Source organism: Scyliorhinus canicula, chromosome 18 (genome assembly GCF_902713615.1).
Source record: "Scyliorhinus canicula chromosome 18, sScyCan1.1, whole genome shotgun sequence".
In the NCBI taxonomy this organism is placed as follows: domain Eukaryota; kingdom Metazoa; phylum Chordata; class Chondrichthyes; order Carcharhiniformes; family Scyliorhinidae; genus Scyliorhinus; species Scyliorhinus canicula.
Window position 1 is genome coordinate 76,526,396 of NC_052163.1, and position 26,280 is coordinate 76,552,675.

Consider the following 26,280-nt stretch of genomic DNA (forward strand, 5'->3'; position numbering starts at 1 on the left):
CAGATTTTTTTTCTTGAATTCAAATTTCACCATCTGCAGTGGCGGGATTCGAACCTGTGTCCCCAGAGCATTACCCTGGGTTTCTGCTTTACTTGTCCAGTGACAATACCACTATGCCACAACCTCCCCTTTGCTGAAGTCCAATGTAGGTTTGGATTATTGCCCTCATATCTGGGGAGGGTACACTTGTGCTGGAGACAAGTAAACTGTCTGGGTAATTCCCATATCACTTCTAGCCTTCAAACTTTCTCTGTCACAGCCATTTTTAGCCTCACTCTGTGCCCGAACTTGCCCTCTTGTTCTTCAAGAGTTGTAAATACACAATCATGCTTTCTTCCCTACTGTTGAAATCAATCATAGAATCGTAGAATTTACAGTGCAGAAGGAGGCCATTCGGCTCGTCGAGTCTGCACTGGCCCTTGGAAAGAGAATCCTACTTAAGCCACACCTCCACCCTATCCCCGTAACCCAGTAAACCTTTTTTGACAATTTAGCATGGCCAATCCACCTAACCTGCACACCGTTGGACTGTGGGAGGAAACCGGAGCACTCGGAAGAAACCCACGCAGATATGGGGAGAACGTGCAGACTGCTCAGACAGTGACCCAAGCCAGGAATCGAACTTGGGACCCTGGCGCTGTGAAGCAACTGTACTAAATACTGTGCTACAGTTTTGCCCTATATTCAATGCAGTCATGACAACCACCTTGTTTTTATACTGTATACCTCTATTTATAAATCCCAGAATCCCATATGCCTTATTATGCTGTATAGTTGGACATCTTTATTTAGTTTGCGGCAGCTGCTGATGTGTGAGAAGTCCAAAGAACCAGGAAACCACGTGAGATCAGACAAAGTAGGGAAGGGGGAAACTATTCTCTCCATCTCTCCCCACTACCTTCCCCCCCCTCTGATTTTTAGGTTCAATGACTCCTCTGCCTGACCAGTTGTTCCCGGCTTAAATGAAATGGGTATGCATCCAGAATGAAATGCCCCTATCCCTGTGACCGATAGAGCCGGGCAAGAATTCAATCCAGACAGGGTATAGCTTTCCTTTCAGTATGAATGCTGGATTAAGAGATCTCCAAATCCATAGAAGCTGTTGTTTTTCTCACTCGATGCTGCCTCAAGCGCAAACTTTCTCCCCCATGTTTTAAGTTGTAAACAGACTTTGTACATTTTAATTAACAACAGTTAATTAAAATAATCTAGTCACCAAGAAACACCCCACCTCTAACAACTAGCAGTGACCAATTCCTTGAAAGACAATATACGCTGTTGCCATCTTTGGTAGAACCCTTGAGTTGGCCCTCTCATGGTGCACTTGACTGTCTCAAGGTGCAAAATTACTATTAACTCATGCCGAGCACTAGGTGGCGTCACCAGCCTCCAACTCTACAGGATTTGCCTCTGAGCAACCAGTGAGGCGAAGGACGTCTGCCCCCCCCCCCCCCCCCCCCCCCAAAACCTGTTCGCAGCTCTGGCAAGTCCGAAACCCCAAATATAGCCGCCAAAGGGCAGGGCTCCAGCTCAATGTTCAGGATCGCTGACATAGAACAGAGAACATATAGTGCAGAAGGAGGCCATTCGTCCCAGCGAGTCTGCACCAACCCCTTAAGCCCCCACTTCCACCCTTTCCCCGTAACTCAGTAACCCCTCCGAACATTTTTGGTCACTAAGGGCAATTTATCATGGCCAGTCCACCTAACCTGCACGTCTTTGGACTGTGGGAGGAAACCGGAGCACCCGGAAGAAACCCACGCAGGCACGGGGAGGACGTGCAGACTCCGCACAGACAGTGACCCAGCAGGGAATCGAACCTGGGACCGTGGCGCTGTGAAGCCACAGTGCTATCTACTTGTGCTACCGTGCTGCCCAAATGGTGCTGAAGAAACCCACAACCCACAAGAGGAATTGAGTTTCGGAGCCATGAGGTCATGTTGCAGTTGTACAAAACTCTGGTGCGGCCGCATTTGGAGTATTGTGAGCAGTTCTGGTCGCCACATTATAGGAAGGATGTGGAAGCATTGGAAAGGGTACAGAGGTGATTTACCAGAATGTTGCCTGGTATGGAGGGAAGATCATATGAGGAAAGGCTGTAGGACTTGAGGCTGTTTTTGTTAGAGAGAAGAAGGTTAAGAGGGGACTTAATTGAGGCATACAAGATGATCAGAGGATTAGATAGGGTGGACATCGAGAGCCTTTTTCCTCGGATGGTGATGTCCAGCACGAGGGGACATAGCTTTAAATTGAGGGGAGATAGATATAGGGCAGATGTCAGAGGTAGGTTCTTTACTCAGAGAGTAGTAAGGGCGTGGAATGCCCTGCCTGCAACAGTAGTGGACTCGCCAACACTAAACGCATTCAAATGGTAATTGGATAGGCATATGGACGATAAGGGAATAGTGTAGAGGGACTTTAGAAGGGTTTCAGAGGACGGTGCAACATCATGGGCCGAAGGGCCTGTACTGCGCTGTAATGTTCTATGTTCTAAGCTTGGGACAGGAACAGAACATGTGCATGTGATTAGCGGGCCCTCTAGAGCAGCGCTCGCACCTATCCACAACCCCCACAAAGAAACAACTCATTCTGACTTTAGTAAGGTGTGCCCTAAACACTACCTGGATCAGGCTCAGCCTTGCGCACAATGACATGATGATCACCCTGCAAAGGGCCTCACTCCACATCTCCTCCTCCATTATAGGCCCCCGCTGCTCCCAATTGGCCTTCACCCCTTCCTCCAAAACCAGATCCTCCCCCAAAATCCATCCATATATGCTGGACATATAACCCTCTTCTGACCCCGAACCGGAAAGAATCCTTTCCAGCAAGGATGATGGCGGTGCCACTAGGAATGTCGGAAATGTCCGTCGAACAAAATTTTGTACCTGGAGGCACCTAAACGAGCCCGAGCCCACATTTTCTTTCAATTCTTCCAGGCTGGCAAATCATCCATCCAGGAATAAATGACTCACTTCCTCCAGTCCCTTCCCCTTCCATCCCCCAAATGTGGCATCTAACTTTGCCGGTTCGAACAAGTGGTTCGTATGGAATGACTTGAGTAGAAATACTGGAAGATACTGAAATAAGAACAAAAATCTTGACAAGATGTTTATTTTGATTGATTGGACAGCTCACCTAAGGACAGTGGGAGGCTGCCCTACATAGAACATAGAACAGTACAGCGCAGAACAGGCCCTTCGGCCCTCGATGTTGTGCCGAGCCATGATCACCCTACTCAAACCCACGTATCCACCCTATACCCGTAACCCAATAACCCCCCCCCCCCCCCCCCCATTAACCTTACTTTTTAGGACACTACGGGCAATTTAGCATGGCCAATCCACCTAACCCGCACATCTTTGGACTGTGGGAGGAAACCGGAGCACCCGGAGGAAACCCACGCACACACGGGGAGGACGTGCAGACTCCGCACAGACAGTGACCCAGCCGGGAATCGAACCTGGGACCCTGGAGCTGTGAAGCATTTATGCTAACCACCATGCTACCGTGCTGCCCATATTTGCAGTCAGCCTTGACCCTACTCGCCAGGCTGGTATAATTCAGTTTACAGAGTTGGGGCCCAATCCCGAGTCATCTGGACTCCCAAATACCAAGAAAAGTTCATTCTAGCCAGGCGTAAGGGTAGCGCCCCCCCCCCCCCCCCCCCCCCCCCAAACCGGCTCCCCTCCTCAAAGTGTTGACCAAACAATACTCACTCTTCCCTTAGCTTAATTTGTATCCAAAGACAAAGGCAAAATTCCTCAAAATACCCATTATGTCCCTCATAACTGGCCCTGGGTCCCTCACCTGTAGCAGAAGGTCATCCACATACAAAGACACCGTGTTCCACCTACCCCATACCATTTATTTGAGGCCCCGAGGGCAATAGCTTGTGGCTCAATCACCAAAGCAAACAAAAGGGGAGACATAGTCCCCCTATACAGTTGAAAAGACACCAAACCTGCGGTGTTGATACGAACACTAGCAGAAGGAACCCATGACACAAACCCAGGGCCCAACGCAAACCACTCCAAAACCGCAAACAGATACCGCAACTCGAACCTATTGAACTTTTTTTCTGCATCCAACGACATCAATATCTCAGGTTCCGGCCCAACCACCAGGATGGGAACCATATTAAGCAGTTGCCTCAAATTGGATGACATCTTTGGGCCCTTTACAAATCTTGACTCCCCAACTTCCTCAGGGAGACAGTGTTCCAACCTCAACAGCAGGATTTTGACAGCTTTGTGTCTACAGTGAGCATTGAAATTGGGCGATATGACCCGCATTCTGTGTGATCCATATCCTTTTTCAGGAGAAGAGAAATTGATGCCTGCCCCAAACGCCTCAGGGAGTGAACCCTGTGCCAGAGAGTCATTAAACAACCCCATCAAACTTCTTGTTGAATTCCACTGAGAACCCATCCGGCATCTTTCCTAATGCTGTTCAGATCTCCTCCAAACCCAGCGTTGCCTCCAGTTCTTCCTGCAGTTCTTCCCTCACCCTGGGGAACTCCAGACCCTCTTAAACACTCTGTTATTTCCAGCTCATCCTCTGGTGGCTCAGGCCTATTTAGCCTCTCATAGAAAGCTCAAAATGCCCCATTCACTTTGTCTGGGATGGCAACCAGCCTAGCCTCTGAATCCCTAACCTGAATGATCTCCGTAGTAGCCTCCTGTTGCCTTAGCTGGTGAACCAACAGACGGCTGGCTTTTTCCGCATACTCATACACCACCCCACTCAAACGCCTCAGTTGGTGCCGCACCATAGACAGCAGGTCAAACTGCATTTGCAGCTTTTTCCTGCGTGCCAATAGTTCAGGAGTTGGGTTGCTTGCATACCCACGGTCCACTCCCAGTATCTCTTCTGGCGTCGCTGCCCATGTATGTCTTTTGTGATATGATCTCCCCTCTAATATCTGCCTTCAGCGCCTTCCACAAAGTAGAGGGCGAGACCATCCTATTCTCATTGAACTCCCATATTCCCTGAAGGCTCCTGAGATCTTTCTACAGAATGCAATGCCCGACAAAAGCCCTACATTCAACCTCCATCCCGTACGTGGTGTCTGGCCTGCCTCCAACACTTGTTCTACCAAATATGGAGCATGGTCAAAAATAACCAGCACCAAATATTCCACCTTTTTCACCCCGAGGAGCAGAGTCCTACCCAGTTCGTGAGTGTCTAAATCTGGTATTGCAACTGACAATTGTCTTATAAACGTCACATCATCCCAATTCGGGCCTACACGTTCACTGAGACTACTGGCTTTCTCTCCAGTGTGCTTTCAACCATCACATACCAACCCCCTGGTCAGCCAAGTCCCCGCTTGGAAGTGGACCCTTTTATTGGATTTTTAAAAAACCCTCCCTCTCTCTCTCTCTCTCTCTCTCTCTCTATTTTTCTCTGTGCCCCCCCCCAAACCAAGATGTCTTGGAGGGGAACTTCAAGGTGGTGAGGTTCCCTTGCATACTGCCTTGTCCTTCTAGATGGTAGCAGTCATGGATTAGGACGGTGAGCCTTAGTAATTCCTGTAGTGCATCTTGTAGATGGTACACACTGCTGCCATTGTACGTTGGCGGTGGAAACAGTGAATGTTAAAGGAGGTGGATTGGGTGACAGACAAATTTTGTCCTGAGCTTCTCAAGTGTTTTTGAAGCTGCACTCATCCAGGCAAGTAGAGAGTATTCCTCTACTTGATGATGGAGATATTTGTGGAACCTCCGCCATTGAGTTTAATTGTCTACCACCATTCATGACTGGATGTGTCAGGAGTGCAGAGCTTAGATCTGATCTGTTGGCAGTGGGATCAGATAGCTCTCTCTATCATTTGCTGTTGTCGTTAGAACATAGAACATAGAAGCACAGAACAGGCCCTTCGGCCCTCAATGTTGTGCCGAGCCATGATCACCCTACTCAAACCCACGTATCCACCCTATACCCGTAACCCAACAACACCCCCCTTAACCTTACTTTCATTAGGACACTACGGGCAATTTAGCATGGCCAATCCACCTAACCCGCACATCTTTGGACTGTGGGAGGAAACCGGAGCACCCGGAGGAAACCCACGCACACAGGGGGAGGACGCGCAGACTCCACACAGACAGTGACCCAGCCGGGAATCGAACCTGGGACCCTGGAGCTGTGAAGCATTTATGCTAACCACCATGCTACCCTGCTGCCCTTGTTTGGCAAGGAGGTAGTCCTGTGTTGTGGCTTTGTCAGGTTGACACCACATTTTTCGGTATGCTTGGTGCTGCTGCTGGCATGCCTTCCTGCAGTCTTCATTGAACCAGGGTTGATCCCCTGACTTGGTGGTAATGGTAGAGGGGGATATGCCGGACCAAGAGGTTACAGATTATGCTTGAGTCTTCTGCTGATGGCCTACAGTGCCTCTTAGTTGCCTGGCCTTGAGCTGTTAGATATCTATCACATTTAGCTCAGTGGTAGTGCCACACACCACAATGGAGGATATCCTGATTGTGAAGGTTGGACTTATCTCCAGAAGGACTGTGTAGTTGATAGATACATCTGCAACAGGTTTGTGAGGACGACGTCAAGTATATTTTTTTCCTCTTGTTGGTTCCCTCACAACCTGTTGCAGACCCAGCCTAGTAACTGTGTCGTCCTCAGTAGTCGTAGTACCGGGCCACTCTTGGTGTTGGATATTGAACTCCCCCATCCAGAGTACGTTCTGTGCCCTTGCCACACTTGGTGCCTCCTGTAAGTGGTGTTCAACATTGAGGAGTATTGATTCATCAGCAGATATGTTAATACATATTAATCATCAGGAGGTTTCCTTGACCATACTTGACCAGGTGTCATAAGAATTCATGGGGTCCAGAGTTGATAAGGACTCCCAGCGCCCTCCCTCCTTCCCTCCCTCCCATGCCACACTGTTGTTGGGTATGTCCTGTCCCACCGACAGGGCAGGCCATATCCAGGGAAGGTGATGGTGGTGTCTGGGACATTATCTGTTAGGTATGATTCAGTGAGCTGGACTGTGTCAGGCTGTTGTTTGACTAGTCAGTGAGGCAGCTCTCCCAATTTTGGCACAAGACTCCAGAAGTTCGTAAAGAGGGCTTTGCAGGGCCGATGGGCTGAGTTAACTATTGTAATTTCTGGTGGCTAGGTCGATGCTGGCTGGTGTGTCTGGTTTCATTTCTTATTGACTTCCTAGCGGGTTGATAGAACTGACCGGCTTGCTCAGGCCATTATAGGGCATTTAAGAGTCAAACACATTGCTGTGGATCTGAAGTCACATGTAGGCCAGACCAGGTAAGGCAGATTTCCTTCCCTGAAGAAGATGAGGTTCAATGACAATGGTTTAATTAGACCAGTTTTATATTGAGTGAATTGAAATCCCACCATCTGCCGTGGTGGGGTCTGAATCCAGCTCCCAAAGTGTTCTGGGTCTCTGGGTTACTAACCCAGTGACAATACCTCCCCTTGGAAAGTAAATGCTGGTCAGAAATGGGGGTCTCCTTCCTCTTGGAATAATGCCATGAGGTATTTTAAATTAAGTTACACTGGCAGGTGGGTCCATGATTTCACATCTTGTTTGAAAGACAGCAGAATTTAATACTCCCTTAGTCCTGAAGTATTAATTTGGATTTCATGCTAAAGTTTGCAATGCTGCTTGCATTCAGAACCTCCTGACACAAATGTGCTATCAACCATGTCAAGCTGGCTACAAATTCTGTCATTTTCTTTACAGGCAAGCACAATTATAATGGTATATCTAATAATCTGAAATTGTCCAAATGTGGCCCCCATCCCCTAAGCTCATATTTCCTAGGGCTATAGTTCTTTTCTCCTTAGCTTGAGTTTTTCAGGTGGATATAAACGATCTCATGGCAGTAAAAGGAAAGCAGACAGTTTCCCTGGTGCCCTGGCCAGTATCAACACAGCTAGAAACAGATCATCTCGTCAGTTAGCTTTAAACCTGACTTCTAGTCAGAGTTCAGCTGAAGCAGGGTTTATTTTTTAAATTGATGGTAGACTGATAGAAAGCTGGAAAGAACAGAGAGGGTGGTCTGCATGCAGAAGCTTGAAGCACCAGATGTGTTATTGGATTCAGTTATGTGCTCAAAGCGTGAAATGTGCAGATCATCCACTCGTACCCTGGGAATCATTTTATTGATCGTTGCACCGCAGGGATATATGAGTGGGTGTTGACAGAGAGAAATAAATCTTAACTTGAAATTCCACATCTTGAAGACATGCTCCTCGGGCTGAGAGGAGGCTGGGAAGCCTTGGCCGGCATTGCAGCTTCACTCCAAATCTGTTTCAAGTGGGGTATAAGGCAACGCACATAACCAGGAGAAATTACATATTCTCTTGAAGTATATGGTGTGTTTTCTTGTAATGGGCAAGGTCAGTGATTTAAATCACTCACTTGAATAAAGCCACTGAGACCTTCTGGAATATTCCATTAATTGCTAGGTATAAATCAACAATGAAACGCAACATTCACATTTCTAAAGCAGTTTTTAAAGTTTGGGGTAGAGTGTTCAATTGTGGGAGATGTTTACCAAAGGTTAATTCTGTGGCTGTTGCCTTATTCACAGGAGCTGCAGAATGACCTGGACAGAGAAAACAATAACCTGCAGGAACTGGAGTCCCAGAAGCAAGCTGCTCAGGACAGGCTGGATGAAATGGACCAGCAGAAGGCCAAGCTTGAGGACATGCTCAGTGACATCCGGCAGAAGTGTCAGGAGGAGAACCAGACGGTAAGAACAGGGGTAACCCGGGACCAAAAATTTATAAACAACTGAAGTTGGGGAGATTTTTAGTACCAGGTTCTTTCACAACAACTGTGTTGTCACATTAAGTTTGAAGCGGTGTACAATCAAGTAGACCACTGGCCTGAACTATCTAGGAGCCCTTTTGGAGATTCCAGTTCTCTTGTATTTGTGTGACAGCGGTGAACCTTCACTTCTAACACTCATACATGTACGCCATCTCTGAAATTCTTTTAAAGGGCGGCTGAATAGTTGAATAGTGTGGTGCACCTTTCACTTTGGGATCTGTACTCAAATAGCATTGTTTGCAAGCTGGGAGATTTTATGTCTTTTTTCTATCTACATCTAAGGGACAAGGTCTGGTGAACAATAATGGATCCTTTATATTGGGGATCAGATGATAATTTTGAGTATTTTGTAGGAAGGAAAATAGGACAAAACTCAGAAGGGTTATACAGAAGTAAATTGTGTCACTGATTCTGTTGATAAATTTACATCTATTATTGATTTTCTGAAACATCAGAAGCATTTTCTTAAAATTTCATTCAATGGATTGAGAACTAATGAATTAGTGCAAGAATCAGTGCAATGGGATTTGATTTGGGCACAGTGATGATGCATGGAAGAGGAAGGACATGTAGGATCAGGTATTTGCAGATTAAGAGGAATAAGAGGACCGATCAAGCCTCAGGAAGGAAAAATATAAACAGACCCAAAAAGTGAGAGAATGATTGTGCATCGGTTGGGTTGATTCGATCAAACCTTCATGGTGCGAGTCTTCCCTTGTTCAGCACAGGGGTGTCAATAATATCTTCAGTTGGAGCGGCGACAAGGATGTATTATGGCTGTAATAGAATCATAGAATTTACAGTGCTGAAGGAGACCATTCGGCCCATTGAGTCTGCACCAACCCTTGGAAAGAACACCCCACTTAAGCCCACACCTCCACTCCATCCCCGTAACCCCACCTAAACCTTTTTTTAGGACACTTTAAGGGCAATTTAGAATGGCCAATCCACCTAATCTTTGGACTGTGGGAGGAAACCGGAGCACCCGGAGGAAACCCACGCAGACGTGGAGAGAACATGCAGACTCCGCACAGACACTGACCCAAGCCGGGAATCGAACTTGGGACTCTGGAGCTGTGAAGAAACTGTGCTACCATGCTGCCCTAATACATGTGATGATTCAGAAAATCAGTAGTTGATTTATTTTTATGAACAGAATAATAGATGGTTGGGAATTTGCTGAATGGATCGGTCTTTATTATAGTCACTTGACCCCTTGCAACTTTGAATTTATAACACTTTTGAATGTTGCTTTGTTTTCAATGCAAGGTTTTCCCTGTTGTCAGCACCTCCCTATATGATTTGTCATGTTCAGTTTTTTTTTTAGTTAGCTAACAGCTTTATGTCTGCATTAGATGACCTGTTGACAGGACAGCTGGGCCTGCCCCAGGTGTCCATTTTCAATGGTGTGGTCTGCAAGTACCCGTTGTCAAATAAGGTAATGGCTCAGTCTCGGCTGCGGACAATAGACCGGTGCATATCAATAGGGTGCGATGATCTCTTGATGGATAGTTTACAGGACAGGCCCAGACATGCCCAGGCAGCCTGTCCGAGTTCCGTATATTCAAACTTGGCCAAGTCCAAATTCCCAGCAGCCCGTTTTCTGACTGTAGTTTAAAGTGTCTAGTTCGTTAATGTATGATATCCAATTTTATTCGGGCTCAAAATTAGGCCCTCTAGGTCACCGCAACAGGTAGTAGGGGTTGTGTCAAATCGCCATGGAGGCCGACCATTAGCTTTGGACGCAAGAGCCAGGTGAAGGGAGTGGTGCGTGTGGCCTGATATAACTATGGCAGACTACTCAGCAGTTTTAACTGTGGAGTGAAGAGCTCTGTCCAAATAAAATCATTGATACGTGAGTATGCGTGGTGGACATGAGGAATAGGAAAAATCCCTCGAGTGGGTGGAGGAAATCGTTCATTTAAAAAAAAATATTTTTATTCTCCGTTTTCACATTTTCTTCAGAATTTACACCCCACCAACAAGCAGCAAACGGTAACAAATACAAAGTCAGTCCCCTTGTCAACAACACTGATCCCATCCTCCCACCACCCCAAACAACTGCCCACCTGACAATATAAGCATCGAATAGAACAAACCCTCCCACGGTGGGAAAAGGACAGGAAAAGAAAAAGGAATCGAATCGCCTGTGGTCACCACTGATCTATAGAGCCTGCCCCCCCCCCCCCCCCCCCCCACATTGAATTCCATCCAATCCCCAAAAGAGTACCGTAAATGACACCCATGAACCGTAAACCCACCCCCCGACTCCTCCCCTCCACTTCCTCTTATAAAACCCCTCCCCCCAACCTCTGTTCCTTCCTCCCCAACTTTCCACCCCGGCTAGACTCATCGGATCGTGTTCTGCCAGGCTCCGATGGCCACAGTCCCTCCCCCCACCTCACTCCCGTTCACTGGCCGGCTTAAACCGTCCAGCGTGGAGGCCCCCGCCTGGGTCTCTTTCGCCCTTGCCCGGTCCCAGGAAAACCAAGAAATCCCCTTTAGCACACAAACCCCGCATACACACCTAAACCCCAAAGAACCATCATTGCAAGTTAAAGTCTCATCTCTTCCCTTGTCCAAATATATACAACGTCGGCTCATTTAGCACATACACCAGCACGCAGTGAAGAAATACAGTTACATGAGGCTACATGTTGCCTGGAATGGAGAGTAGGTCATACGAGGAAAGATTGAGGGTGTTAGGCCTTTTCTCATTAGAACGGAGAAGGATGAGGGGCGACTTGATAGAGGTTTATAAGATGATCAGGGGAATAGATAGAGTAGACAGTCAGAGACTTTTTCCCCGGGTGGAACACACCATTACAAGGGGACATAAATTTAAGATAAATGGTGGAAGATATAGAGGGGATGTCAGAGGTAGGTTCTTTACCCAGAGAGTAGTGGGGGCATGGAATGCACTGCCTGTGGTAGTAGTTGAGTCGGAAAATTTATGGACCTTCAAGCGGCTATTGGATAGGTACTTGGATTAGGGTAGAATAAGGGAGTGTAGGTTAACTTCTTAAGGGCAGCACGGTAGCATTGTGGATAGCACAATTGCTTCACAGCTCCAGGGTCCCAAGTTCGATTTCGACTTGGGTCACTGTCTGTGTGGAGTCTGCACATCCTCCCCGTGACTGCGTGGGTTTCCTCCGGGTACTCCGGTTTCCTCCCACAGTCCAAAGATGTGCAGGTTGGGTGGATTGGCCATGACAAATTGTCCAAAATTCTATGATTAACCTAGGACAAAAGTTCGGCGCAACATCGTGGGCCGAAGGGCCTGTTCTGTGCTGTATTTCTCTATTCTATTCTCTACATTGGTACATGACCATTTCACAATTCAGCCACAGTCTTTCTGCCATCGCAAACTCCTCCACTGCTTCTGCTGTCCCAAAATAAAAGCCCTTGGATTTGTAGGTCACCCTCAACTTAGCTGAATATATTATGCTGCACTGCATCTTACTAATGTACAGTGCCTTCTTCACCCGGCTGAAGGCAGCCCGCCTCCTCGCCAGCTCCACCGTAAAGTCCTGATATATGCGTAAACCAGCTCCAGCCCACTGCACCACCCAGCACAGCACAACACCTTCTCCTTCACACTACCTACGAAAACACAGCGTCACTACTCTTGGCGGCTCACTCTCCTTTGGTACAGGCCTTCACGACCGATGAGCCCGATCCAGTTTATATCGGGAGGGATCAGCTTTGCCAACATCGTGGCAAAATACTCAGTCGGCCTCGGGTCTTCCACTCCTTCGGGCAGCCCCACAATCCTCAGATTCTGTCGCCTGGATCTGTTTTCCAAGTCGTCCATTTTGGCTCACAGATCTCTATCACCTTCCGCATCTCCTTCCCCATCAAGGTGAGTTGATCACTGTGCTGCAATAATGTGTCTTCCACTTCCTTCAGCGCCTCACCTTGCTCCCGCACCCCAGCCACTGCGCTCAATACCTCCGCCCTCACCGGGGCAATCGCCTCTTCTACCAGCACTTTCAATACCGCCCCCATCCTCTTCCTCATCGCCTCCATATGTTTTGTGAACTGCCTTTCGAGTTCCACGGCCATCACCGTAGTCATTTCTTCAGCCTCCCCTGGTGCCCCAGCCTCCACTTTTCTTGCTCCACTCCCCGACGGACTTTCAGCTGCTTTTTTCACGGCCATTTTTAAAAACTTATCTTTGACATTTCCCTTCACTGTGCCTTCTCCCTGCTTTTGCCACCTTCGTTGCCCCTAGAACTGGGAATTAAACCCCGAAAATGCTGTTCCCGAACGGGAGCCCTCCAATGTGCGGCTGCCTCCCGCCCACCGTCACCAGAAGTCCCCGAGGAAATCCTCATGAGGACCCTTGTTAGGGTCCACACAACCCATTTGAATCCTGAAGATGGAAAGAGCCTTGGAAACATTGTAAAGGTTGAAAGTCTTTGGACTGGAGCAATCCAGCATTGGATCTACAGTTTAGATCCCCTACAAAAATACGATTGCGAATGTCTAGATAAGGAAGGGAAGATAGAAGCGATGTAATAAATTTTGTAGGGTTGCCATCTCCGGTGAACCCTACCAGTGAACCTCTCAAGGCGAACTTAATTTTCTCCAAACAGAGAAAGCTAGCTGTGTCTGATAGCCAGGTCTCCGATTTTGAGGGCTTTGAGTCCCTCCATGCCAATATTATCCGTCTCTGGGCTACCAGGGAAGCAAAGGCCAGACCATCTGCCTCTTTCTCCTCCTGGATTCCCGGATGTTCCAACACCCTGTAAATCGCCACCTCTGGACTCAGCGCCACCCTTTTTAACACCGTGGACATGACACCCGCAAACCCCTGCCAAAATCCCCTAAGCTTTGGACATGTCCAAAACATGTGGGCATGGTTTTCTGGTCCTCCCGCACATTTTGTGCACCTGTCCTCCACCCCAAAGAACCTGCTCATCTGGGTCACTGTCATGTGAGCCCGGTGAACAACCTTAAATTGTATCAGGCTGAGCCTGGCACATGTTGTGGACGCGTTGACTACTCAACGCATCTGCCCATAGACCACCCTCGAAACACCTGGCTGACCCAGCCTTTCCTCAGTCTAACCTGGCGCGTTACCTCAAAGTGCGTCTCCCACCTATTGCCCCCCCCCCCCCCCCCCCCGCTTATACAAACTAACTCCGACAGCAAACAATCCCCACACAAGCATACCTCCATCCCCCAACAGTGCGAATGAAAACTTTAATTCACTCAGCTCTATTGCTGGTTCCAAATCAATGCAAACAGCATCACAAACGTCTTCCATAAAACACAAAACGAGAAACGTTTTACAAAAACAGAGAAACAAAAAGAAAAAACAAAAACATGAACGTGGCAGCCAAGTTCAAAAGTTCTCCCTGGTTCGATCCCTGCTCTGGGTCACTGTCCATGTGGAGTTTGCACATTCTCCCCGTGTCTGCGTGGGTTTCACCCCCACAACCCAAAAATGTGCAGAGTAGGTGGATTGGCCATGCTAAATTGCCCCTTAATTGGAAAAGTGAATTGGGTAATCTAAATTAAAAATAAAAAGTTCTCAGTCCACCACCAGCCCATTTGCGGCTTCCTTGCAAGTGCTCTGTGAGCCCTATCCACCTCCAAGGGCTGGGCAAATGCCCCCTCCCCAGCTGCTTCTCAAACATGTCTGCGATGTATGCCCCAGCGTCCGTTCCTTCGGACCCCGACAATTCTTAGGTTCAGCCGGTGGGACCTATTCTCTTGGTCTTCCACCTTCTCCAGAAGCTTCTTCTGCTGGTCCCTCAGCATCCCCACTTCCAGCTCCACCGCAGTCTGATGCTCCTCTTGCTCAGCCAGCGCCTTCTCAACCTTCTGGATTGCCCCATCCTGGGCGTCCAGTCTAAGCTCCAACCGCTCAAATGACTCTTTTATTCGGTCCAAGAAGTCCCATTTCTGCGTAGCAAAGCCTTCCTGAATGAATTGCATCAGCTGCTCCACAGACAGCTGGGTCGACAAGCCAGAGGTCTGACCCTCCGCCATGCTATCTCCTGTTGCAACTACAGCCCAAATCTTCTCTATCTTTTTGTTTCTGCCCTTACGAACACTTCTAGTCCTTTTCTCCGTGCACCAAAGTGGGAATTCAGTAGAGAATGGCCACTAACATCCTTTTTACAATTCAAGTCCGGTAGAAAATCGGGGGAAAAGGTCCAAAAATCTGACCAGAGCGGGAGCCACCAAATATCCAACTTACTCCTTCGTAGCCGCCACCAGAAGTCGAAAATGCGTTTCTTGAAGAAATGCAACATCAGTGTTAAGACTCTTGTGATGCGAAAACACTTCAGAACTTTTTACTGGGCGATTTAATCCCCTAACTAACAGTAACTTCATTGCAGTGCTAATGTAAGGCTACTTGTGACACTAATAAAAATTATTATTACTATAACATTCACCTAATCTGATCGAGAGCGCCATACCACCCTGACCGCCTGAGCTAGTCATATAAATAGGAAGACTTTGTAAAAGGGTCAATAAATTGAATGTAAAAGAAAGAAAAGCCAAGAGGACCCATTGCATAATGAAAATGGCCAAATACAAAAAGGTCTTTGGTTACTGTCATTGCAGGAAATCCCTCCCAATTCACTCCATCCCCAGAACAATCGTCACACTGCCAAACCAATAGAACAAAAATCAAACAGTGGGATAATAAACTTTTAACTAAATAAAACCATGAATTAAATCCTCAGCTCGCCATATGACATTTGTTGATTAACAAACCTTTTTAATGGGGTATACCCCGACATATGAGCTATGTTATATAATACGGCATTGGAAAGTTGCTTGTTCTGACCACGTACTAGGAGCTCTACTGTAAACAAACAGTTGAACAAGTCTTTAATTGTGAGCATGTTAAATGGCCTATACAGATATTCAAACACATGATATCCAAGAACAAAACCACAAAGTTAGTAAGCCCGCCAAGAATTAATTATGCGCCACTGAAGTAAAGAATCTGCCTCCTCTGGTGCGTTAAAGAAATGATGATTTCCATTAAATGTGATGTGGGAACGGGCAAGGTGAATCAGCCAGAAGCTACTTTCTTTCTTGTAGAGCATGGACTCAGAATCATTGAATCCCTACAGTACAGAAGGAGGCCATTCAGCCCATGGAGTCTGCACTGACCCATGGAAAGAGCACACTGCCTGGGCCCCCACCCCATAACCCCATAACCCAGTAACCCCACCAAAACTCAGGGCAATTTAACATGACGAATCCACCTAACCTGCACATCTTTGGACTGTGGGAGGAAACCGGGACCACAGGGTCGAAACCCATGCAGACCCTGGGAGAGCATGCAAACTCCACACAGACAGCCACCCAAGGCTGAAATTGAACCTGGGTCCATGGCACTGTGAGGCAGCAGTGCTAACTGCTGTGCCACCTTGATGTTGTTGAATGCTGCATGCCTCCTTACCAGGTTTGCACTCATGCTTCGGTGGACCTGATTGAGTGGCCTTGGGTCCTTTGTCCACTGAAATCTTTGTAGCGATGGAATTGGACTATAATGGCTCGCGGGGCCACCAGGGCGAGGTTTCGGCTGAAGGGTACAGTGGGCTCGATCCAGCTCTGATGGTTTAGGATATGGATCTTTGCCCACCTCCTTTTTGAATAATTCCGTCATAAACTGTGTTGGAGCTCGGCCTTCAGTCCCTTCTGGTACACAAACAGCACGTAGATTTGTTGCCTTGACCAGTTTTCCAGGTCATCGACTTTGTCCTGCAATGACTCACTTATCTTAATCAACACAGTCAGCCTGGACTCCGGTGTACAGGTCTTGTCGTTGTGGTGCAAAAGGGCCGCTTGATGTCAGTAAGGGTGCTGGCATGAGAATCGACAGCTAAACGAATAGTGTCATGGGAGAACCGAATGGACCATAAGACACAGGAGCAGAATTAGGCCACTCGGACCATTCAATCATGGCTGATAATTTTATCATCTCTATTCTCCTGCCTTCTCCCCATAACCCCTGATCCCCTTATTAATCAAGAGTCTATCTGTCTCTGTCTTTTTAAAAATAAATTCAGAATACCCAATTCATTTTTTCCAATTTAGGGGCAATTTAGTGTGGCCAATCCACCTACCCTGCACATTTTTGGGTTGTGGGGGTGAAACCCACGCAAACACGGAGAGAATGTGCAAACTCCACATGGACAGTGACCCAGAGCCGAGATCGAACCTGGCACCTCGGCGCCACGAGGCCACAGTGCTAACCCACTGTGCCATCGTGTTGCCCCATCTATCTGTCTTAAAGACATTGAGTGATTTGGCCTCCAGAGCCTTCTGCGGCAAAGAGTTCCACAGATTCACCACCATCTGGCTAAAGAAATTCCTCCTCATCTCTGTTTTAAAGGATCGTCCTTTTAGTCTGATATTGTGTCCTCTGGTTCTAGTTTTTCCCACCAGTGGAAACATCCTCTCCACATCCATTCTATCCAGGCCTTGCAGTATCCTGTAATTTTCAAAAAGATTCCCCCTCTCATCCTTCTAAACTCCATTGAGTACAGACCCAAAGTCCTCAACCGTTCCTCATCGGACCAGCTCTTCGTTCCAGGGATCATTCTTGTGAACCTACTCTGGACCCTTTCAATGCCAGCACATCCTACTTAGATAACGAGCCCAAAACTGCTCACAGTACTCCAAATGGGGTCTGACCAGAGCCTTATACAGCCTCAGAAGTATATGCCTGGTCTTGTAATCTAGCCCTCTCGACATGAATGCTAACATTGCATTTGCCTTCCTAACTGCTGACTGAACATACACATTAACCTTAAGAGAATCGTGAACAAGGACTCCCAAGTCCCTTTGTACTTCTGATTTCCTAAGCATTTTCCCATTTAGAAAATAGTCTATGCCTAAATCCCTCCTTCCAAAATGCATAACATCACAATTTTCCACATTGTATTTCATCTGCTACTTCATTGCCCACTCTCCTAGCCTGTCCAAATCCTTCTTCAGCCCCACTGCTTCCTGAAAACTACCTGTCCCTCTACCTTTATATCATCTGCAAACTTAGCAACAGTGCCTTCAGTTCCTTCTTCCAGATCATTAATGTATATTATGAAAAATTGTGGTCCCTGCACAGACCTATGAGGCACACGACTAGTCACCGGCTGCCATCCTGAAAAAGATCCCTTTATCCCCACTCTCTGCTTTCTGCCAGTCAGTCAATCCTCTACCAATGCCAGGATCTTACCCTGAACACCATGGGCTCTTAACTTATTTCACAGTCTCCTGTGCGGCACCTTGTCAAAGGCCTTCTGGAAATCTAAATAAATCATGTCCACTGGTTCTCCTTTGTCTAACTTCCTTGTTATCGCCTCAAAGAACTCTATAACAGATTTGTCAGACATGGCCTCCCTTTGACAAAACAATGCCTACTCAGTCCTATTGTATCATACACTTCCAAGTACGCCGTGATCTCATCTTTAATAATGGATTCTAAAATCTTACCAATGGCCAAAGTCAGCTAACCGGTCTATAATTTCCCATCTTCTTCCTCCCTCCCTTTTTAAACAGAATAGGACCGAGTGAATGAATTTTTCAGCTCCAGAGCCAAACTTCGGCGGGATGTGTCGAGCCCAGTGACCAGAAGTTTGCTTAAAGTTTTGATTGTTAGAAGTGTGGGGGAGCTGGCTGCCATTTTACCTGTAGCTGTCTTGGCAGGGTTATCTTTATCATTTAATATTGTCTTTTAAAAATTTAGTGTACCCAATTCTTTTTTTCCAATTAAGGGGCAATTTAGCATGGTCAATTCACCTACCCTGCACATCTTTTTGGGTTGTGGGGGTGAGTCCAACGCAGACACAGGAAGAATGTGCAAACTCCACACGGACAGTGACCCAGGGCCAGGTTCTAACCCAGATCCTCGGTGCCATGAGGCAGCAGTGCTGACCACTGCACCACAGAGCTGCCCTATCAGTTAATATTTTCAGGCCGTATGTTTTAAATTCTTGGGCGTAATTTATCACAACTTGTTCCTTGAGTGTTTAAAATAATTTTTGTGGCGGCAAATAACAATATACCAGCGCATTAAGAAAGAACTTGTAAAAATGACCACCAGGAGAAACACCACGTGAGCTTCCCCTACATCGTGCAAGTGGAAGTTCCCCCTACAATGAGATTATTAATTAGCCCTTTCCTTTTGACAATGCTAGATCTGAAATAGCCCATCCTCTAGTTGGCGTCTCAAAAACTGTTATATACATTCCAGGGATTCATCCCCCACAGCAGTAGTGCTACTCGGGTTTACCCATTCTATATGTAGATTGAAGTCCCCCATGATTACTGTATTACCTGTGTTACATATGCCTCTTATTTCCTGACTCATATTGTACCCTCTATTACCACAGCTGTTTGGCCTATAAACAACTCCAATGTTTGCTGCCCCTTGCTTTTTTTAGCTCCACCCAAACCGATTCTACATCAGTTTCAGATGGGAGGAGGGAAAATAAGAATGGAAAGAAAAAGTTGTTTGGGAGTTATCCGCATTGCATCATGAGTCTGATTCCAATGACTGTAAGCCGCTCAAGGTCCAGTTGTGTGGTTTATGTTATTGTCTGAATCCCTTGAGAGTGTTATAGCGAAGTAATTCCTCCAACCAGCTGTTCAGTTGTATAGAATTACCATGCACTCTGCAGAAAACAACTTGCCCCTGCATCCTTCCTTCTAGTTCAGTTCGGCTGCACGTTATCATTGAGCATGCCAGGAATAATGTTCCAATAAATCGTCAGATTTATAATTTACTTTCAAAGTATCATTCCCATGTGGTCTCTGTCTTCAGAGGCAGCTTGTGTGAGCTGGAAGGATGGGGTAGGGTGGTCCAGGTCACCACCGCTTTCTACAGGGCCACCATCAGTGCTGCTCAGTGCCTGCCCATCAGCCAGTTATGTCTTTCCCCACGAGGCAGACCACTCCCTCGCACAAATGTTTTTCTAAATGTCAGCCATTAACTCTCAGTGCTGTGGCTGTGTTCCCAGATAAACCTTTGGAGTATTGCATTTTTTTTTTACATGATTCCAAAAAAATGTGCACATATTTCAGCTTGTTTGAAGAATTTTCCCTGTAGTGTTGAACATTCTCTTTATATTAACCATTGCAAGATGGTGGAGTGTAATCAAAGTTTCTGGTTGGATTGGAATGTTATGGACTGACCCAGACTGTGTACAGGATTCTTACTCATCTATTTTCCTTATTGTAAATTTGGTTCTTATTGAGTTGAAGAATGTCAGGGCTGAGAAAATGGAATATTTTCAAATTTTGCCATTTAGTCAGTGCCAAACGTACTCAGACGGAGTGAGCCGGCGGGTGAAGCTCACTGATATCTAACTTACTGCCTTTACAAACAACCTGAGAAGATTATGCTTCCCTTCTTTCAAAACGCAATGTCCTCTGTGTGAGAGAGTGGTTGATTTTGTTTGTCTGGTGTTCATTAATGCCCACTTGAATCTGTTTCAAAATCAATACAGTTTGGTTCCATTCACCTGTACTATATTAAGCTCATTTGATCCGATTTCCCAGAGGTCAATGATGCTGTTCTAACAGGCTATATTACATTTAACATTTCATATATTGTCTTTTTAACTTTCCTTTAGAAAAAACACAGCATACGTTGTTCATGAGCAAATACAATAGGAGACAGATGGCTGATTTCTCTTTATTAGTCAATGACCATGGCTAAGTTCCCCACTGTCAACATCCCAGGATTACCATTGATCCAAAACTGAACTGGACTAGTCATATAAATTCCATGCCTACCAAAGCAGGTCGAAGGCTAGGAAAATCCGCGCACCAACTGCAAGGCACAAGTCAAGTGGTTAGCATCGTTGCTTCACAGCGCCAGGGTCACTGTCTGTGCGGAGTCTGCACGTTCTCCCCGTGCATGCGTGGGTTTCTTCCGGGTGCTCCGGTTTCCTCCCACAATCCAAAGATGTGCAGGTTAGGTGGATTGGCAATGCTAAATTAGTGTCCAATAAGGTTAAGTGGGATTACAGGGATAGGGTGGAGGTGTGGGGCTTAAGTGGGGTGCTCTTTCCAAGGGCCGGTGCACACTCGATGGGCCGAATGGCCTCCTTCTGCACTGTAAATTCTGTGTCTAAGGGTGCAATGGAATACTCTACACTTGCTCGGATGAGTGCAACTCCAACACCTGAAGCTTGAGACCATCCAGGACAAAGCAATCCGCTTGATTGCTACCCCTTCCACAAAATTCCAATCCCTCCACCACCAACGAACTGTTGTAGCCGTTTTTAAAAAAAAAAATGTATTTTATTACAAACATGTATCAAAACAGGTTGCAGCGAATAAACACCCCGGGAAACATGCTTCCCAACAATCAACTATACAGTCTGTACAGATATTTTCCCTTTTTCACCCCCTCCTCCACGATGAGCAGCCCCTCAGACATGGTCACAAACATCCTCCACCTTTCCTCAAACCCCTCTGAAGAGCCCCTTAACTCATTCTTTATCTTCTCTAACCGCAGGAAGTCGTACAGGTCACCCAACCAAGCCGCTACCCCCGGTGGCGATGCCAATAGACACTCGAGCACAATTCGCCGCCGTGCAATCAGAGAGGTGAAGGCCGTGACACCGACTTTCCTCCACTCCATGAGCTCCAGCTTCTCTGAAACCCCAAATATCGCCACTAAAGGGATCGGGTCCACCTCCTCCTCCTCCACTAACTTGGCTAAGACCACGAACACTGAACAGTCCCGCCCAGAATCTTCCCAATTTTTCACACTTCCAAATCATGTGTGCGTGATTCGCTGGCCCCCACTCACACCTCCCATACTCATCTGCTACCCTCTGAAAGAACCCACTCATTCTCGCTCGAGCCATATGCATCAGGCTCATCTTTGCGCAAGAGGAGGTCCTGTTTACCCTACACAGTGCCTCACTCCATATTCCTCAATTGATCTCCCCTCCCAGCTCCGCTTCTCATTTCTCCTTGGTCTTCACCACCCGCTCGCCTCCCTGTTCCCCCAACCACTTGCATATAATCCCCAATTCTTCCCTCCCCTTCCATGTCCGGAAGTAGCAGTGAACCGTTGCAGCCATGTGTACCATCTACAAGACAAACTGCAGAAACATACCAAGGTTCCTTGGGCAGCGCATTCCGAACTGACAACCATCTAGATGGACTAAAGCAAGGGAAGCACGGCGGCACAGTGGTTAGCACTGCTGCCTCACGGCGCCAAGGTCCCAGGTTTGAACCCAGCTCTGGGTCATTGTCTGTGTGGAGTTTGCACATTCTCCCCATGTTTGCATGGGTTTCGCCCCACAACCCGAAATGTGCAGGGTAGGTGGATTGGCCACTCTAAATTGCCCCTTAATTGGAAAAAATGAATTGGGTACTCTACATTTTAAAAAAAGTAGAAGGCCTAGAGCGGCAGATATCTTGGAACACCACCACTTGCATGTTCACCTCTAAGTCACTCACCATCACAACTTGAAACTATCTTGCCATTCCTTCACTGTGATTGGCTCAAAATCCTGGAACTCCCTCTCTAACAGCACTGTGGGTGTATCTGCACCTCAGCGAATGCAGTAGTTCAAGAAGGCAGCACACTACAACCTTCTCGGGGACAATTAGGGATGGGCAATAAAAGTTGGCTGAGCCAGCGATGCCCACATTGAGTAAATAAAAAAAAAAAACAATGACTCATCTTCCTGCCCCTTATTCTAGCGTAGGCCCTCTGGGTTGTGAGCGTTACCTTATTTGCACAGTGGTGTGTAATAGTTATTGCAGTTGTCCAATGTTGTCTTGTGCTAGTTACTTAACAGTGCTGTAGTCCACTGCAAGATTTACTTAGAATAGAGCATGTTTTGGTGAGAGCCCTGTTCATGCTCTTCTCATGAACACCTCTCATTGTAAGTGTCATGTACTGCCTGCTTGTCATGGCGAGTACAACCTGAAATTTAGTTCTTGTATTCAGATAGTTAATTGAACCTTTTACGTTTCTCCTGCCCTGCAAGTTACACTAATAGCGTCACACTCAAATTCTCCAGGAACAGAAATCAGAGTCAGAATTTCAGCAGCCTTCCAATTGATACTGACAAGTTAGCTCAAATAAGGCTTCTGACTCACGTCTGATTAGCAATTACATTCTGAATACACTGTGCTTAACCAACAGATACACTCTGTTTGCTGTATCTGTCTGTCTCAATTAGGAGCAAAAATGCTCTATTAGCCTATACTGCAAGGGTTTTGGAGAATGGGGGTGGGATTTACCGACCGCGAGGGAGGCGGTCCGCTAGTGGGATCTACTGGTTCTGCTGTTGTCAACGGGATTTCCCATTGACAGCACCCCTCACCGCCAGGAAACTCGTGTGCCGACGTGTGATCGGAATTTCCTGCCGGCGTGAACAGCCGGTAATCCTACCCTAAGAGTAATAAGTCGTACTACAATTTTATAGGACTTTGGTGAGATCATACCCTGGAGTACTATGAACAGTTTTGGTCTCCTTTGCGTAAGGAAGGATTGTTTTAGAGGGAGGTGCAATGAAGATTCACTAGACTGATTCCTGGAATGAGGGGATTGTCTTATAAGGAGCGATTGAGTAGAATCGGCCCATACACTCTGGCATTTAAAAGACTGAAAGGTGATTTAATTGGAATGCGTAAAAATTCTTCAAGGGTTTGACAGGATAGATGCCGAGAAGCCATTTCCCTTATTTGGAGTGTCTGAACCTGGGGGCAAGGGTGTCAGGATAAGTCGTAAGCCATTTAAGGACTGGTAGAGACATTTCTTCACTGAGAGGGTTGTGAACCTGTGGATTCTGTACCTTGGAACTGTGAGTGCTCAGTCGATGAGTATGTTCAAACTAAACTTGCCAAATTTCTCGGGCACTAAGGGAATTGAGAGATGTGGGATTGGGCAGGAAAGCGGCATTGATGTAAACGTTCGATCATGATCTTACTAAATGGTGCAGCAGGCTTGAGTGACCATATGGCCTCCACCTATTTCTTATGTTTTATGTAACTTTTGGGGACATAGATTGGCCTTGAGAACAGAATAATCTGTAGTGCTCCTGTCCTAATCAAGTATAGATATCTGACTTGGGCAGCACAGTAGCATTGTGGATAGCACAATTGCTTCACAGCTCCAGGGTCCCAGGTTCGATTCCCGGCTTGGGTCACTGTCTGTGCAGAGTCTGCACATTCTCCCTGTGTGTGCGTGGGTTTCCTCCAGGTGCTCTGGTTTCCTCCCACAGTCCAAAGATGTGCGGGTTAGGTGGATTGGCCATGATAAATTGCCCTTAGTGTCCAAAATTGCCCTTCGTGTTGGGTGGGGTTACTGGGTTATGGGGTGGAGGTGTGGACCTTGGGTAGGGTGCTCTTTCAAAGAGCCGGTGCAGACTCGATGGGCCGAATGGCCTCCTTCTGCACTGTAAATTCTATGATCTATTAATGGCCTAGATCTTCTGGTCAGCTTCGGACATGATGTTTCCGGCTCTGACTCTGATTTAAACTGTCCAGTTACCATTTTATGCCAGACCCTTTGCATCTTTCGATGCAGACTCCAGCAGGGATTCAGGAACAGAGTCAGGTGGCATATTGTTGAGTGTAATTTGAACGCAGCTACAGCCCCTGTTCTGATTATGAACATGCTCCTTAAGGTCTTGCTTTAAATGTAGTTGTCAACTCCTGCAATGCTCAGCACCCCCCCCACCTGGAAAATGCTTAACCCCCCCCCACACCCGGAAAATCCTCAGCCCCCTAAACCTGGAAAATCCTCAGCCCCCTAAACTGGAAAATGATCAGCACCGACCCCCAAAGCTGGAAAATGATCAAACTCCCTCCAACCTAGAAAATGATCAGCCCACCACTCACCTGGAAAATGCACAGCGCCCCCACCCAGAAAATGCACAGTTCCCCACCCCCTGGAAAACGCTCAGCCCCTCCCAACCAGGAAACTGCTCAGACCCCTCATCCGTCCGAACAGTGCTCAGGCCCCTCACCAAAGCTCTCATCTCCATCCTAACATTGTCCAGTCCAATCCAGCCCCCAGCAGTGCCTCCCAAACCACCAAGCATGCTCAACCCCCCGAAAAAGCTCAATCCCCTCAAACCCCCGACAATGTTCAACCCCCTCACCCCCCCGACAATGTTCAACCCCCTCACCCCCCCCGACAATGTTCAACCCCCCCGACAATGTTCAACCCCCTCATCCCCCCGACAATGTTCAACCCCCCCGACAATGTTCAATCCCCTCACCCCCTGACAATGTTCAATCCCCCGACAATGTTCAATCCCCTCACCCCTGACAATGTTCAGCCCCCTCACCCCCCGACAATGTTCAGCCCCCTCACCCCCCGACAATGTTCAGCCCCCTCATTCCCCTGACAATGTTCAATCCCCTCACCCCCCTGACAGTGTTCAATCCCCTCACCCCCGACAATGTTCAACCGCCTCACCCCCCCGACAATGTTCAATCCCCTCACCCCCCCCGACAATGTTCAGCCCCCTCACTATCCCCGGCAATGTTCAATCCCCTCACCCCCCCCGACAATGTTCAACCCCCTCACCATCCCCGACAATGTTCAATCCCCTCACCCCCGACAATGTTCAATCCCCTCACCCCCCCGAGAAAGCACAATCCCCTCAACCCCCCAACAATGTTCAACCTCCTCATCCCCCCCGACAATGTTGAACCCCCTCACCTCCCCCCGACAATGTTCAATCCCCTCACCCCCCGACAACGTTCAATCCCTCATCCCCGACGATGTTCAATCCCCGACGATGTTCAATCCCCTCACCCCGACAATGTTCAATCCCCTCACCCCGACAATGTTCAATCCCCTCACCCCCGACAATGTTCAATCCCCTCACCCCCGACAATGTTCAATCGCCATATCCCCCGACAACGTTCAATCCCCTCACCCCCGACAACGTTCAATCCCCTCATCCCCCGACAATGTTCAATCCCCTCATCCCCCGACAATGTTCAATCCCCTCATCCCCCGACAATGTTCAATCCCCTCATCCCCCGACAATGTTCAATCCCTCACCCCCGACAATGTTCAATCCCCATATCCCCCCGACAATGTTCAATCCCCTCATCCCCGACAATGTTCAATCCCCTCACCCCCGACAATGTTCAATCCCCTCACCCCCGACAATGTTCAATCCCCTCACCCCCGACAATGTTCAATCCCCTCACCCCCGACAATGTTCAATCCCCTCACCCCCGACAATGTTCAATCCCCTCACCCCCGACAATGTTCAATCGCCTCACCCCCGACAATGTTCAACCCCCTCACCCCCCCGACAATGTTCAAACCCCTCACTCCCCCGACAATGTTCAATCCCCTCACCCCCGACAATGTTCAATCCCCTCACCCCCGACAGTGTTCAACCCCCTCACCCCCGACAATGTTCAATCCCCTCACCCCCGACAATGTTCAATTCCCTCACCCCCAACAATGCTCCACCCCGCCCCCTCCG

At 47.6% G+C, this 26,280-nt stretch overlaps 1 protein-coding gene across 6 annotated transcripts in view; it reads left to right on the forward strand.

Annotated features, from left to right (window-relative positions):
- eps15l1a (epidermal growth factor receptor pathway substrate 15-like 1a) overlaps positions 1 to 26,280 on the forward strand; it is a 584,484-nt gene that overhangs the window by 267,145 nt on the left and 291,059 nt on the right. For all 6 annotated transcript variants that reach the window (XM_038777805.1, XM_038777809.1, XM_038777810.1 and 3 more), the window contains one exon: positions 8,577 to 8,738. In XM_038777805.1, coding sequence (XP_038633733.1) covers positions 8,577 to 8,738 — 162 coding nt within the window. The remainder of the gene's footprint in view (positions 1 to 8,576; positions 8,739 to 26,280) is intronic.